This window comes from Cervus elaphus, chromosome X (assembly GCF_910594005.1).
Source record: "Cervus elaphus chromosome X, mCerEla1.1, whole genome shotgun sequence".
Taxonomy (NCBI): domain Eukaryota; kingdom Metazoa; phylum Chordata; class Mammalia; order Artiodactyla; family Cervidae; genus Cervus; species Cervus elaphus.
In genome coordinates, this window is record NC_057848.1 from 124,629,666 (window position 1) to 124,642,953 (window position 13,288).

The 13,288-nt window shown below is 46.8% G+C and overlaps 2 protein-coding genes and 1 non-coding gene across 7 annotated transcripts in view; 2 read left to right on the plus strand and 1 right to left on the minus strand.

The window, feature by feature from the left end:
* Positions 1 to 1,273: 1,273 nt before the first annotated feature.
* TRO (trophinin) lies at positions 1,274 to 10,925 on the plus strand. The gene is given in 13 exon segments (XM_043895035.1): positions 1,274 to 1,782; positions 3,890 to 3,994; positions 4,109 to 4,172; positions 4,430 to 4,509; positions 5,024 to 5,054; positions 5,057 to 5,111; positions 5,816 to 5,895; positions 5,997 to 6,039; positions 6,446 to 6,508; positions 7,077 to 7,176; positions 7,685 to 7,717; positions 8,757 to 8,864; positions 10,706 to 10,925. Coding segments are annotated over 13 exon segments (915 nt in total). The 5' UTR covers positions 1,274 to 1,737; the 3' UTR covers positions 10,814 to 10,925.
* Positions 6,714 to 6,842, plus strand: LOC122691124. Its single transcript, XR_006340360.1, has one exon. It is a non-coding gene; the product is annotated as a small nucleolar RNA SNORA11 (small nucleolar RNA).
* Positions 10,926 to 12,368: 1,443 nt separating the features above from the next.
* PFKFB1 (6-phosphofructo-2-kinase/fructose-2,6-biphosphatase 1) overlaps positions 12,369 to 13,288 on the minus strand; it is a 101,836-nt gene continuing 100,916 nt past the window's right edge. For 4 of the 5 annotated variants that reach the window (XM_043895030.1, XM_043895028.1, XM_043895029.1 and 1 more), the window contains 2 exons: positions 13,033 to 13,097; positions 12,369 to 12,681 (listed from right to left, as the gene is read on the minus strand). In XM_043895030.1, the coding sequence (XP_043750965.1) occupies positions 12,622 to 12,681; positions 13,033 to 13,097 (125 nt within the window). In that variant the 3' untranslated portion in view covers positions 12,369 to 12,621. The remainder of the gene's footprint in view (positions 12,682 to 13,032; positions 13,098 to 13,288) is intronic. The other variant, XM_043895033.1, reaches the window with a different exon arrangement.

A 13,288-nucleotide genomic window follows, 5' to 3' on the forward strand; every position in this document is an offset into this window, starting at 1 on the left:
GGGAGTGTGGGAGGAGGCTGACAGGCTGTGAAGGAGATCCCTCTGGAGGCGGAAAGAGGCAGGGTCACTTCCTGCTGGAGAGGGGGAGAAGCAAGGCACAGACCTAAGGAGAGGCTTGGAGACAGGACACTTTCTGGACTGGAGAGGTGAGCTAAAGTGCCCTGCTATACTGAAGAGCTTGTGGGGGCCTCCATGCTGGGATTTCAACGTGCTTGACTCCACATTCCCCTAAGTTTTGAAGGAAACCCGCTGAAGAGTATACTCGCTAAACTCATGGAAGTGGTCGGATTTAGAGGCGCTTTGACTCGATTCGTGGGGTCGCAAAGAGTTGGACACGACTGAGCAACTGAACTGACTCAGATAGCAAGGGAGATAGATGTAGAATTTCTTTTGGGCAATGGAAAGGAGAGGTCTGGACTATGTTGTGAAGAAGAAGTGAAGTCGCTCAGTCGTGTCTGACTCTTTGCGACCCCATGGACTGTAGCCTAACAGGATCCTCCATCCATGGGATTTTCCAGGCAATAATACTGGAGTGGGTTGCCATTTCCTTCTCCAGGGGATCTTCCCTACCCAGGGATCGAACCCGGGTCTCCCGCATTGTAGGCAGCCGCTTTACCGTCTGAGCCACCAGGGAAGTGGGTGTTAGGGGTGCCTAAAGGAGGGATGCAGATCCGGTTGAGATCTCAGAAAACAGAGATGGAGAAATCGTTCAGGCCACATAAAGAAAGGAACAGAATCCAATTTAGCAGGGAGATAGGCAGTGAGGGGCTTTGTTAAATGGAGAAAAGTCGCAGGACCTGGTTTGGGCCACAGAAAGTAGCGATTTGGAGGTAGAAAAAAGAAGGGGCAGAATCCCTAATTGAATAATCGAAATGAATGGGCTTGGAGGGGAGAAAAGAGGGGCTAGGACTCGGTTGATACCGGTTTGAAAAGGAAAGGGACAGAACCTGGTAGCGGAACAAGGGTCACACAAAAGCCTGATGTCGTTGGATTTATGGGTGGGGCAACCTTGTTTGTAATAAGGGCGGGATGGTCACTTGCAGACGTGGAAGTAGGAAAGCAGTGCTGGGGAGGAGGCATGCAGGCAGAGCGGAGGAAGGGAGCATGTAAAGGGAAGAAGAGGTACGGGGAAGTACTGTAGAGTGGAGGGAGGGGGCGTTTCGAAAAAGGGGCGGTGCGGCGCACCGCCGTACTGCAGAGGAGAGGTGGATGGTGTTGCGGGCGGAAAGGGGCTGTAAGAAGAGGTAGTGCAGAGCGGAGGTGGAGAGGGAGGTGTTGGGAGAGGGGTTGGAATGAGATGAGATGCAGTTAGAGTTTGTCACGGGTGGAGTCCAGTTGTTCTGCTGCTCTGAGAGCAGAGACCTTATGTGGGATTGAGGTGGTCACAGTTCAGTCCACCAAAGCACAGGAGCGCTCAGCGCCAGCGGTTGCCCCTACACCTCCCGTTGGTGCACATGCGCACTATAGAGTTGCGGGGCGTGTGTAGGGTAAAGGGGAAGGGGTAGGAGAACTGACATGTTCTTTCTTGGAAGCAAAAGGAGCTAGGATTTGGAAGCCAGACCATATGGGTTTCTAGGTATGAGAACCCAGTAGTTGAAGGGTTTGGGGCTTAAGGTTTGATGAGAACCCCTTCCTTAGGATTGGCAGGAGGCCACATGAATCTCCACCTCCCTTTCATTCTTTCCTAACTCAGGCCCCTTCCCATCAGGCTCAGCTGTTTATTGGCCCTCCAGAAAAATGGATAGGAGAAATGACTCCAATTATAAGATGACCCTGTTCCAGGTGAGGCCTCTCTGCATTCTCTGCAGGCCATCTACCCTGTTCGGAGTTCATTTACTGCAGTTGAGCCCCTACCACTCTGTAGTTGCATAACTCCCTACCTAACCTGTTTCAGTCCTCCCTTGTATGGTGGAGGAGGAGGTGAGGAAAACTTGCCTATTTCTTGCTCCCTTTCTCTTTCTTTACCCTCCCTTTCAATCAGTCGTTCAAAGGAGAAAGGGTGTAGAAAAGGTGGGCTTTGTAGAAAAGGTGGGCTTTGTTTGTAGAAAGGGTGGGCTCTAGGGAGGCCAGATAGCTCAATGCATCATAGTCTTAAGTATGTAGGGCCCTCTGCCTCCCACTGTGAGCCTAGGGCTTCACTTCTCTCCAAATGTACAGGCTGAGACAACATAAGACAGTGTCTTGCTGATACATACCCTCTTGGCAGCAACCAAGGACCCCCTGGCCATGGACCCACCAGTTGCCAACCAGCCAAAGAAAAGCAAGACCAAGAAGGCCCCTATTAAGGCTATCACTAAGACTGTACCCACTGACCCTCCAGTTCCACCTGCCAGCATGATTACCACCATCAAGTCTAAAGTAACTCTTCCAGCTTTAAATCTGCCAATCATTCCCCAAATCAACCAGGCTTCAGCTACCACTGAGGTAGCCAATACTCAGGCTTCTTCATTCACTGCTCAGCCTAAGAAATCCAACAAGACAAAGAAAGTTACTGCTAAGGCAACCCAAGGCTCCCAATTTCCAATTGACAGTGAGAGTGTCACTATACAGATCAAGTTACCCTTGCAGATCCTAAATCTGCTAGTCATTCTTCAGACTATCCAGGCTCCAATTGTCAATGAGTCAGCCAATTCTCAAGCCTTGTTAGGCCCCACCACGCCTAAGAAAATTTCCAAGGCTAAAAAGGCTGACAATAAGGTCATAGCTAGTGCCACTAATATCTCACTGGCTCTATCCACTATTTACACAGCTACCACCCACAGCCAAATTACCTCCATCCAAACTAAGAAAGCCTCCAAAGCACAAATACTGATACTGAGTTCCCAGAGGCCCCAGATGCCACTGAGATAGCTACCATGCAGACTGAGGCCTCAGCAGCAGCTATCTGGCCCCCAAAATCCAAGGGCAAGAAAGTTGTCTATGAGGGCCCAAAGTCTGCTTATGAGATCTCTGAGGCCCCCCTGCCAGTCAAATGGTTGCAAACCAACCCCTAGCAGCCACACTCTGGGTCAAGAGAGGGTACAGGGCTCGGAAAGTTGACACTAAGACCCAAACAACCAAAAGCCAGACTCAAGTTGACCAAAGGATCCAGGCCAAGATGGATACCTCTCAGACCCACATAAGTGCCCTTGAGACTCAGGTTGCTGCTTCTGTCCAGGCCCTGGCAGATGACTACCTGGCTCAGTTTAGTTTGGAGCCCACAACCAGGACCCGGGGAAAGAGAAACCAAAAGGTGAGATCTCTGACATCACCACCCTCACTTTGTACTTCTTTTCCATTGCTTTCCTCCTGGTTTGTTCACTTGTTCTATAAAAGTTTACTGAGTCTTTATACTCTGAGCCAGTCCCTGCATTCACATAGGCTGTGAGAGATACTGAGAAGATTGGGATGTAGTTACTGCTCCTTGGCAGTTCACAGATTGGTGTGGATATAAGACATCGATACCGTTAGATACAACTCAGATATAATTCAACTTGTATTTACATAGTAGTTAGAATGTGCCAGGATTTGTGTTAGATATAGTTACACAGGATATATTTTTATGTTTTAAAGTAACTTGTACCAGCTAGGTCCCAGTTTTACAGGTAAGAAAACCAAGTCCCAGAGAGATGAAGTGACTTGTTGAAGGGGTACAGCTTGTAGAGCCAATGGTGGCCAAAAAAAGAGAAATAACCAGACCCTGCCCTTGGGTTGCTCCTGTCTGGCAGGAAAATAAAACTCCTGCTTGGAAGACAGTAAAAGACAAATCTAGGACTCAGTGTGGTTAATGGTAAAGTCAGGACCCACTACAGGGAGGGTTTAGGGGACTTTCAGTAACAGACAGCGTGAGGAGACAAAGCCATCTCTTTCATCTGGTGATTTTGGATCTTCCTTCTTTCTGATTATGTAGTTCAAGAATCTGAACAAGGATGAGAGAGGTGATGGCAATTATAGGCATGTCCCATGGGGCCAGAGGCCTCTGCTATCCCGAGATGTGACCATTTTGCAAGAAAGGGTAAGAATCCAATGCTGCTCAGTCTCTTCTCTTCTTCACCTGCCCTCTTCTCTGTCATTCTTCTAAGTTTTATGAAAACATATTGAAATCTCCCGTATATTCCTCTTCTCCCAGGCAAATAAATTGGTGAAATACCTGTAGGTTAAGGACCAGACAAAGATCCCCATCAACTGCTCAGGTAGTCATATCAACCCTCCTCCCTAAGCTGTCCTTTCTACTCCCCTCTCCTCCCAGCCATGGGAGTAACCATTTAGTTTTATGGCCTCTTCATTCTCTCACATGCTCCCCCTGCCCTTTTCACACTCTGTCATGGCTGGCATCTCCCATTAACACAGTTCAGGACTCAGACTATACTGACCCCACAGGGTTGGCAAAAGGGCTATAGCTCTGTGGCCCCTTCTCATCCGAACTGTTCCCTTCTCTCCCTTCCTGCAGACATGCTGAAGGATGTCATCTAAGAATATGATGAATACTTCCCAGAGATCATTGAGCGAGCAAGCTATGCTCTGGAGAAGGTGAAGGGGTATCCTCTGGGGGATGGGCACAATGGGGAACTCTTGAATGGAACAAAGGTGTACACATCCCTTTGCAGGGAACCACAGAGACTGACTAATCCAGCCCCATCCCCATGCAGATGAGCAGATGGTGGCCTAGGGAGAGGCATAGACTAGCTTGGGGTCACACAGCAGGTACAGCTAAGACCCAAGCCACCCAGCTCAACCCTGGCTTCTGTTCACTGCTGGACACATCCTGTAGTATATTTCAGATATTCACTTCTCCCTTCCATTTCCCATTCTCTGTCTCCCTAGAGTCCTATTAATCATAAAGATGATTTGGTAACAATAATACGTTTGTTATCTGTTTGCTGTGTGCTGGCCACTTAGCTAAATGCTTTCTATGCATTATCTTACTGATTTCTCACACACACTCACAAATCCTAGGTAAACAGGGAACTGTGGGATGCTCAGCCAGCTCATTGATGCCTAGGCTAAATTTTGTGATCTCACACGCTATTCTTTTACTTGGCAGATGTTTCGAGTCAATCTGAAGGAAATTGATAAAATAGCTTGTATATTCTCATCAGCATTCAGGAATCCTCTACAGGCATACTGAGAATGTAAGCTGGGAAAGGGCTGCAGTGGGAGGGAGGCTTCTGATTTTTTTTGTTGTTGTTGTTCATGATACTACTCCATCCTTGTCTTTTCCCCACATCCCCTTAGGAAGTCAGTAAAGACAGAGCCTAAAACCCCCTTTTCTATCACCCACATGTAGTTGAAGCCCTGCACACAGGAGTGGTGCCCCTTTATGATTGTCTGGAGGGTGTAGAAGCCTGGGTTACTCCTACTGTCAGATTTTCTGTTTCTCTAGAAGCTTCCCTGTCTCTTCCTATCAGGCTTGGTAGAATGGTTCTCAAGGGAAGGCTTCCTGGTGTGGGTGAATCATGATGGTTGATGGGCAGGAGCATCAGTGGGGCTGTGCCTAGAATTCTCTTGGAACTGAGGTGTCTTGAAGAGAAAGAAGGGACTCACATTGGCTGGGTGCCCAGATCATACCAGGCTGACAAGCATTCTATCCTCTCAGTAACCTGGGAAGAGCAGAATGTTATTTTCCCATTTTATGAATAGGTGACTAGGCTCAAAGTCTTAAGTGCCTTGCCCAGGATCATATAGAGCTTGAAGCATAGACTGGGCAGAATTCTCCCATATCTGAAGAATCTGGGAGAAGCTAGCCTAGTGATCTGGCTGGTGTGTTTTTTGTTTTGTTTTGTTTTGCAGATGGCTGCTGGATGTAAACCTTCTCTCTGTCCCATTATTCCCCTAGGACCAAGGACACACCCAAACTAGATCTTCTCATGGTGATTCTGAGTGTCATTTTTATGAATGGCAACAAGGCCAATGAGGGTAAGTGGCTGGGTTGGCAGCTACATGGTGGGGGGAGGGGTCATGGTCAAAATTGCACACGTTGATTTTCTATCCCTGTTTCCTTTTGCCTCCCCTTGCAGCTGTCATCTGGGAGGTGCTGCGTAAGTTGGGGCTGTGCCCTGGGTATGATTGGGCTCTGTCAGTGCTTGCTGTCCATGTTGTCCTTTGGCAAGAGAGAATGGTCCCAGGATTGCATCAGCCTGGTGGTCTGGTGGGGTGGGCAGATGTGCTGGACTGGGTCCAGAGTTCTGACCTGGGTGTATAGGGAAATGGTCCTGAACTCTCTGCTTCTTCTTTCTCCTATGTCCTCTTTCTGTTCTAATCTGATATATAAGATAGACTTTAGGGCATCCCTGATAAGAACCATCTGACCTCAACTGCCTGCTTCTAGTGACCCTGTGTTCATTATTTCCTGACTTAATTGAGATGGCCCCATGTGCTGGAGAGGTCTCTTTCACATTGGGAAATGCCTCTGCCCCCATGCGGGAAGATCTGATCTTGGTTCATGGGTTATTTTTCCCATTGTCAGGGTAAGGCACTCACTCTTTGGGGAAGTGAGGAAGCTCATCACAGATGAGTTTGTGAAGCAAAAGTAAGTGGTGTTTGTCAGGCTTTGTCAGAACCTGAAGTGTTCTGGGTGTGCCAGTCTGGTCCAGAAAGTGCTTGATCAGCCCTTTTCTTACTCTAACTTTAGACGTATGGGCATTATGTTTCCTAGAAATAAGTGAGTCCTGTCCACAATTACCATGGTGGGCCATACCAGGGCTGGGCCAGACCAAACACAAAACCCTTGCTATGGGGTGTGCTCAGAGCAGAATGCCCAGAGAATGGCTTCTCTGTTTATAACACACCCAACAGAAACTTGGGTTTACTCCTCACAGGTGGCAGAATACTTTGGCCTCCCTGTGACACCATACGCTATACATGCCTCCCCTGTAACACTAAGTGACTGCTTTGTACAGAGCCAATGGGAAATGGCTCAATATTGGAGGTTAAGACCATGAAATATGTTTTGGAGTTAGTCTGGGGAAGGAGGGCCTTGGAAATCCTTCTCCAGGAGCTGAGTTTAGTACTTGATTGGAGGAGGTTGCCACCTGGAGCCAAGTGGTTAGACAACAGGTTTGCTTGGTTAGAAGCAAGTTTTATTTCCTTTCTCCAAGGTACCTGGAATACAAGAGGGTCCCCAACAGCAGACCACCTGAATATGAGTTCTTCTGGGGCTTGCGCTCCTACCGAGACTAGTAAGATGAAAGTTCTCAAGTTAATTGAAGGTAATTGAAGAGCTTCCCTTACTTGGCATATTAAGGGCACAGGATGCCCCTGGCTGGGGCAGGCAGTGTACAGGAATGGACAGGTACAGGGTAGCCTGAAGTTCATATATAAACATATGGAACTTCATTTATGTCCCAGAATGCTGCTTGACATAAAGTTTACATCATTTCATTCATTATTCATACTTTATATTAGTCTCCTTAACTGCTATAACAAAATATCATAACTTGAGTAGCTTAAACAACAGAAACAGGAACTTCCCTGTTGGTCCAGTGGCTAAGACTCTATGCTCCCAATGTAGGGGGCTGGGGTTCAATCTGTGGTCAGGGAACTAGGTCCCACATGCCCCAACTAAGAATTCACTCACATGCCACAACTAAAGCCTGGTGCAGCCAAATAAATAAATATAAAAAATAAAAAAAAACCCAAACCAGCAGAAACATTTTATTATAGTCCTGAAGGCTAGAAGTCCTAGATCAAGGTCCAGGAGCGTTAGTTTCTAATGAAACTTCTCCTCCTGGCTTGCAGAGTTCATGTGTTCATGAACTCTTGCTGTGCTCATGGTGGAAAGAGAGTTCTTCTTTTTAAAATAAATATTTATTTTTAATTGGAGGATAATTACCTTACAATATTTTGTTGGTTTCTGCATTTATTAACATACATCAGCCATAGGTATACACATGTTCCCTTACTCTTGAACCTCTCTCCGACCCCAGCCCCCTAGATTTTCACAGAGCACCGGGTCTAGCTCCCTGCATCATACAGCAAATTCCCACTGCCTATTTGTTTTACATATGGTACTGTATATGTTTCTATGCTACTCTTTCCATTTGTCCCACCCTCTCCTTTCCTGCACCCCCTCCATGTCCATAAGCCTGTTCTCTATGTCTGTGTCTCCATTGCTGCCCTGCAAATAGGTTCATCAGTACCGTGTTTCTAGATTCCATATATATGCATTAATATATGATATTTGTTCTTCTCTGACTTACTTCACTCTGTATAATGGGAGAGCCTCTTCTTAAAAGGACACTAATCTTATTGTATCAGGAACCCACCATTATGACATCATTAAACTTTACTTCCAGAAAAGCCCTACCTCCAGATACAGTCATATTCGAGGTTGGTGCTTCAACATATTAATTTAGGCAGGACAAAAGCATTCAGTCCATAACATACTTACTCTCTTATCATTTCTCCTTATCTCTTATCATGCAAGGTAATAGGAGAACTGCCCTGACTTGACATATTAAGGGTACAAGATGTCCCTGGCTGGGGAAAGCAGTATACAGTGACGGGCAACTTGCAGTTCATTTGCGATAACAAAGTCCGTATGAAGACAGAGATGAAGACATTTAGGCTCAGTGACATCAAGTAGCTTGTCCAAAGTCACATAGCACCTAAATTATCAGAACTGAAATTGGATCTCAGGACTGACCCATGATAGAGCCCTAACAACTAAGAGTTTTTTTTAAAATGCTACTCTTAGCTTTATACAAAGCCCATGGTATGTACTTAATACATAATTACAAATGTTATTTTTATTATAATGATTGTAATTCTCATTTCAGGTACAAAAAAAAGACCCCAAGGACTGGGCCGTGCAGTACCAGGAAGCAGTGCAGATGCAAGTCCAAGCTACAGCTGTGGCCACAGCTGAGGCTGAGGCCAGGGCTGAGGCAAGAGCCCAAATGGGGATTGGAGAGGAAGCTGTGGCTGGGCCCTGGAATTGGGATGACATGGATATCGACTGCTTAACAAAGAAAGAGTTAGGCGATGATGCTCAGGCCTGGAACAGATTTTCACTTGAAATTGAGGCCAGAGCCCAAGAAAATGCAAATGCCAGTGCCAGCATTGACTTCAGCAGAGAAGCTAGCACCAGGGCTAGCTATAGCGATGGTTCTAGTATTAGCTTCAGTGGTGTACCCAGCCCTGGTAATGGTTTTGGTGGCAGAGCTGGTATTAGCTTTGGTGGTACATGCAGCAACAGTGCTAGCTTCAGCAGTGTAGCCAGCATTTGCTTTGATGGCACACCCAGCACTTGTTCCACTTTCAGTGGTAGAGCCAGCATTAGCTTCAGTGGTACAGCGAACACCAGCTCTAGTTTCAGCAGTGAAGTCAGTATTAGCTTTGGTGGCACACCTTGCACCAGTGCCAACTTCAGTGGTGGGGTCAGCCATAGTTTCAGTGACCTGCTCAACACCAATACCAGTTTCAGTGGTGGAGCCAGCTCTGGTTATGGAGGCACACTCAGTACCACTGCTGGTTTCAGTGATGCACTAGCCTTGGCAGTACACTTGGCACCAGTGCAGTCTTTAGTGGTGCACTTAGCACCAGCACTCACCTAGGTGGCACACTCAGCACTAGTGTCTACTTTGGTGGTTCTCCCAGTTCTAGTGCCAGCTTTGGTGGCACACTTAGTACCAGTATCTGCTTCGGTGGCTCTCTAGCACCAGCACTGGTTTTGATGGTGTACTCAGTACCAGTGTCTCCTTTAGCAGCTCTTTCAGCAGTTGCACTGACTTTGGTGATACACTCAGCATCAATCTTAGCTTTGGTGGCACACACAGCACCAGTGCTGGTTTTAGCAGTGCTGTCAGTATTAGCAGTGGCTTCAGCAGTGTACTCAGCACCAACTCTGGCTTTGGCAATGTGTCTGCTGACTTCAGTGGGGCACTTAACACCTCTAGTGACTTTGGCAGTGCTCCCAGCACCAGCATTGGCTTTGGTGGAGCTCCCAGCACCAGCTTCTGCTTTGGGAGTATATCTAACACCAATCTGTGCTTTGGTAGCCGTCCTAGAACTTGCTTTAGTGGTCCTACCAGTGCCAGTTTTGGTGATGGACTCAGCACCAGTACCAGTTTCAACTTTGGCGATGGGTTAAGCACCAGCACTGGATTTCATGGTGGGTTGAGCACCAGCTCTGGCTTCAGTGGTGAACTGATCTCCAGCAATGTCTTTGGTGGTGGATTTGGCAGAAATGCTGGTTTTGGCAGCACACTTGGCACCAGTGCTGACTTTAGTAGTGGCATCACCACCAGTGATAGCTTTGGTGGTGGACCTAATACCAGCTTCAATGGAGGATTGAGCACCATCATTGGCTTTGGCAGTGGTTCCAGCACCAACACTGGCTTTACTGGCAATCTCAGCACCAGCACCAGCTTTATTGGTGGACCCAGTTCTATTGTTGGCTTTGGCAGTGGACTGAGCACTGATGCTGGCTTCAACGGTGGACCAAGCAGTAGTGCTGGCTATGGCAATGGACTGAACAATGCTGCTGGCTTTGGTGGTGGAGCCACTAGCCTTGGTGCCTGTAGCTTCTCCTATGTCTAGTGAGGTTTCAGGTAATTGCAACATTTCCATAGCCAAGGCCCATGGGGATGAGTATAAGAGCTGGGAGATGTTATAAGAAACCCTCAAGGTGAGAGGGCAGTGTGGGGAGATGAGCACAATGAATGAAGTATGAGGATATAGTATATTTGGTGCTAAAATGTGTTTTCATTTGGTGTTTTGTTTTCAGGTTTATTTCTCATGTTTACAGATACTGCTAATGAATTGCAGCAGTCCTTCCCATGGAGCCAAGGTACATCCTTGGAATCTTTGTCCATGCAGCAGTCTTAGCAGCTGAGGGTGAGGGTGACACACTATGAAAATAATCTGTTTGCCAATTCTGCTTTGTTCTTTGCTTTTTGTGTTCTATCATATTTGGTATCATAGTTACATTAAATTTGCAAAATGAATTTCAGTTTGTTCTGTCTTTTAATGTGCCTAGATTGATGTGGGTGATATTTTGGTTTCATAGAAGAGCTAGAGATCAGCTCAGCTGTTTGGGGAAGGTGGGCTCTGGCTTTACACTAAAAAGAAAGTATGACTTCAGTGGGATAGAGTCTTGGGGAAAGCATAGCAGACCAGCAGAAAATAGCCTAAGTCAAGATCTAGAAGGGGAAGCCTGGAACAGAAGGCAAAGGGAGCAGATTCTTGAGATTAAGTACAGTTTCATTTTGAGATATCTAAGAATGGAGAGATAGACAGGGACATAACTAATAGACTAATAACTAATAGACAGGTGGACATAGCAACAATGGAGGATTTTCTTGGCATGGGAGAGAGACCCAAGCATGTTGCATAGACTATGGATGCAAAAGCCAATAGAGAAGGACGGGATATAGATGTGGAATAATCAGGAACTGACTGAATCAACTTATCCTTGAGAAGGTGGGATGGATAGAATACCAGAGAATAGAGAGTGGTCCTGACTTTGAACAGAATTTAATGGTGGCTGTGGAAGGAGATAAATGTAGATTTGCTTCAAGCAGTGATCATCAACCTTGTAATAGATCCCAATAAAAAAAAATGACGTGGATTATACAAGGTTTTTAGTCTTGCTGGTGGTTGTGATGGGAGGACAAAAAGGAAGAAAAAAAAAGGCAGGGGGTGTATGAGTCTGTATCTTCACAACTGGGTTGCTGGTACCTTCCCATAGTAGCTGCATGGAGATTGGCTGAAGAGATAGAAAGTAGGATCCAAGATGGCCAGGGATGGAAGAAAAATGAAGAGGGAGAGGACTGAGTGATTGGGAGATACTGAGGAATCAAAGGACTTATACTTGATGCAGTGCAAGGGTAAATATTGTTCATTAAAGAAATGCTACATACATGCCTGCTGTGTGGGAGGATGACACAGAGAGTTATAAGGACTAGGGGGCCAGTGGTCAGACAGTGAGATGCTTGTATTTAAGAAGTCAAACTGGGGAGAAGTCTAGATGATGCCAACCAAGGTCCATGGAGTGACTGACTGAAGGGAAGATGATCACTGAAGTTGAGGGGGCAGGGCACTAGGTGACCAGGGTATTGTTTGGATCATTTATATGGACAGTGAAATCAGTCAGGATGGCAACAAGAGTTGGAGAAGAAAGGAGAACTGTGGTCTAAGTACAGATTCTTCTTTGAATATAGGGATGAAAGTGTCATGTTCCCAGTCATGTTGCCCACCAAAGAACAAGGCTATAGGCACTCACATGGACGCTCCACCTTCACATTTCGAGATGCTTCTCCAGAGCCCTTTTATCCAGGAAATTCTCACCCAGTCCATACCCCACAGCACCAGAGCCATTTCATAGGGTCAGGATCTTAAGAAAATCTTGTAGGAGAAGCTTCACAATGACCTCCTTTATCCTTTTGTAAGCAGTAAGGGAAGTCTTTATTGATCAGGGAATAGGAATTAAAAAGGAACAAGTTCCATCTTGAGCTAGACAGCTCCTTGTTTATAGCTAGAAATCAAGGCCTATTTTGGAGCTGATGAAGGTTTCTTTACTGGAAGTGGGTCTCTTCCAGTGAGGCCAAGTTCAGAGTGTTCTCAGTGTAAGAAAAGATCAATCATAGCTCCTAAAGGTGAACCCAAGAAAGGACAGAGGCAGTTTGATGTCTTAGAAAGGGCTCAGTAGTGGGCAGGAACAGTGTCCAGGGCTTCTTCAGGTTCCCGGCTGATGTCCACATTCTGAGAGGAAAGAACCTAGTATTAGTAGGAAGGAACCAGTAGTCTGGAGCCCCCACCTTTCCCTGCCTCTTGTTCTCACTGCCAGGCTCCCCTCTTTCAGCCAGACCTGGATCCTTACTCTTTCTTTAGGCAAGCCTGGGGGAACCTCAGCCAGAGTCCTTCTAGGCAGGGTTGCTCTAGTCCTGCTTCTCTATGGTATCTTGAGTCTGGTCTGCAGTTCCTACATTTCTGGGTGCTGGTTTTTCTACCTGTTGGTGGAAACACCCAAGCTCTGTGGGAGTGGGGCGGCCTTTCTGCCGGGGAGGGTGCTTTCACAACATCCCAGCTTGAGCCACAGAGTCCCTCACCTACCTCAGGCTTCTCCCGATGTGTGTTTACAGCCTCCACATTCAGGTAGATGGACTCCACCTTGCAGCCTCAGAAAAGAACAACCAGTCCATCCATAAGCCACCCAGGTGAGCACAGGTCTCCCCTGAGGTGTCATTCCCTCTCCCCGTCAGCACCCACTCCCCCAGCTCCATGCTGTGTGCAGGTTATAGCTGCCCTTTAGGGAGGGGAATTTAGACCAGCTGTGTGATGTCTGGGGAAGACATCAGGCCTAAGAGGC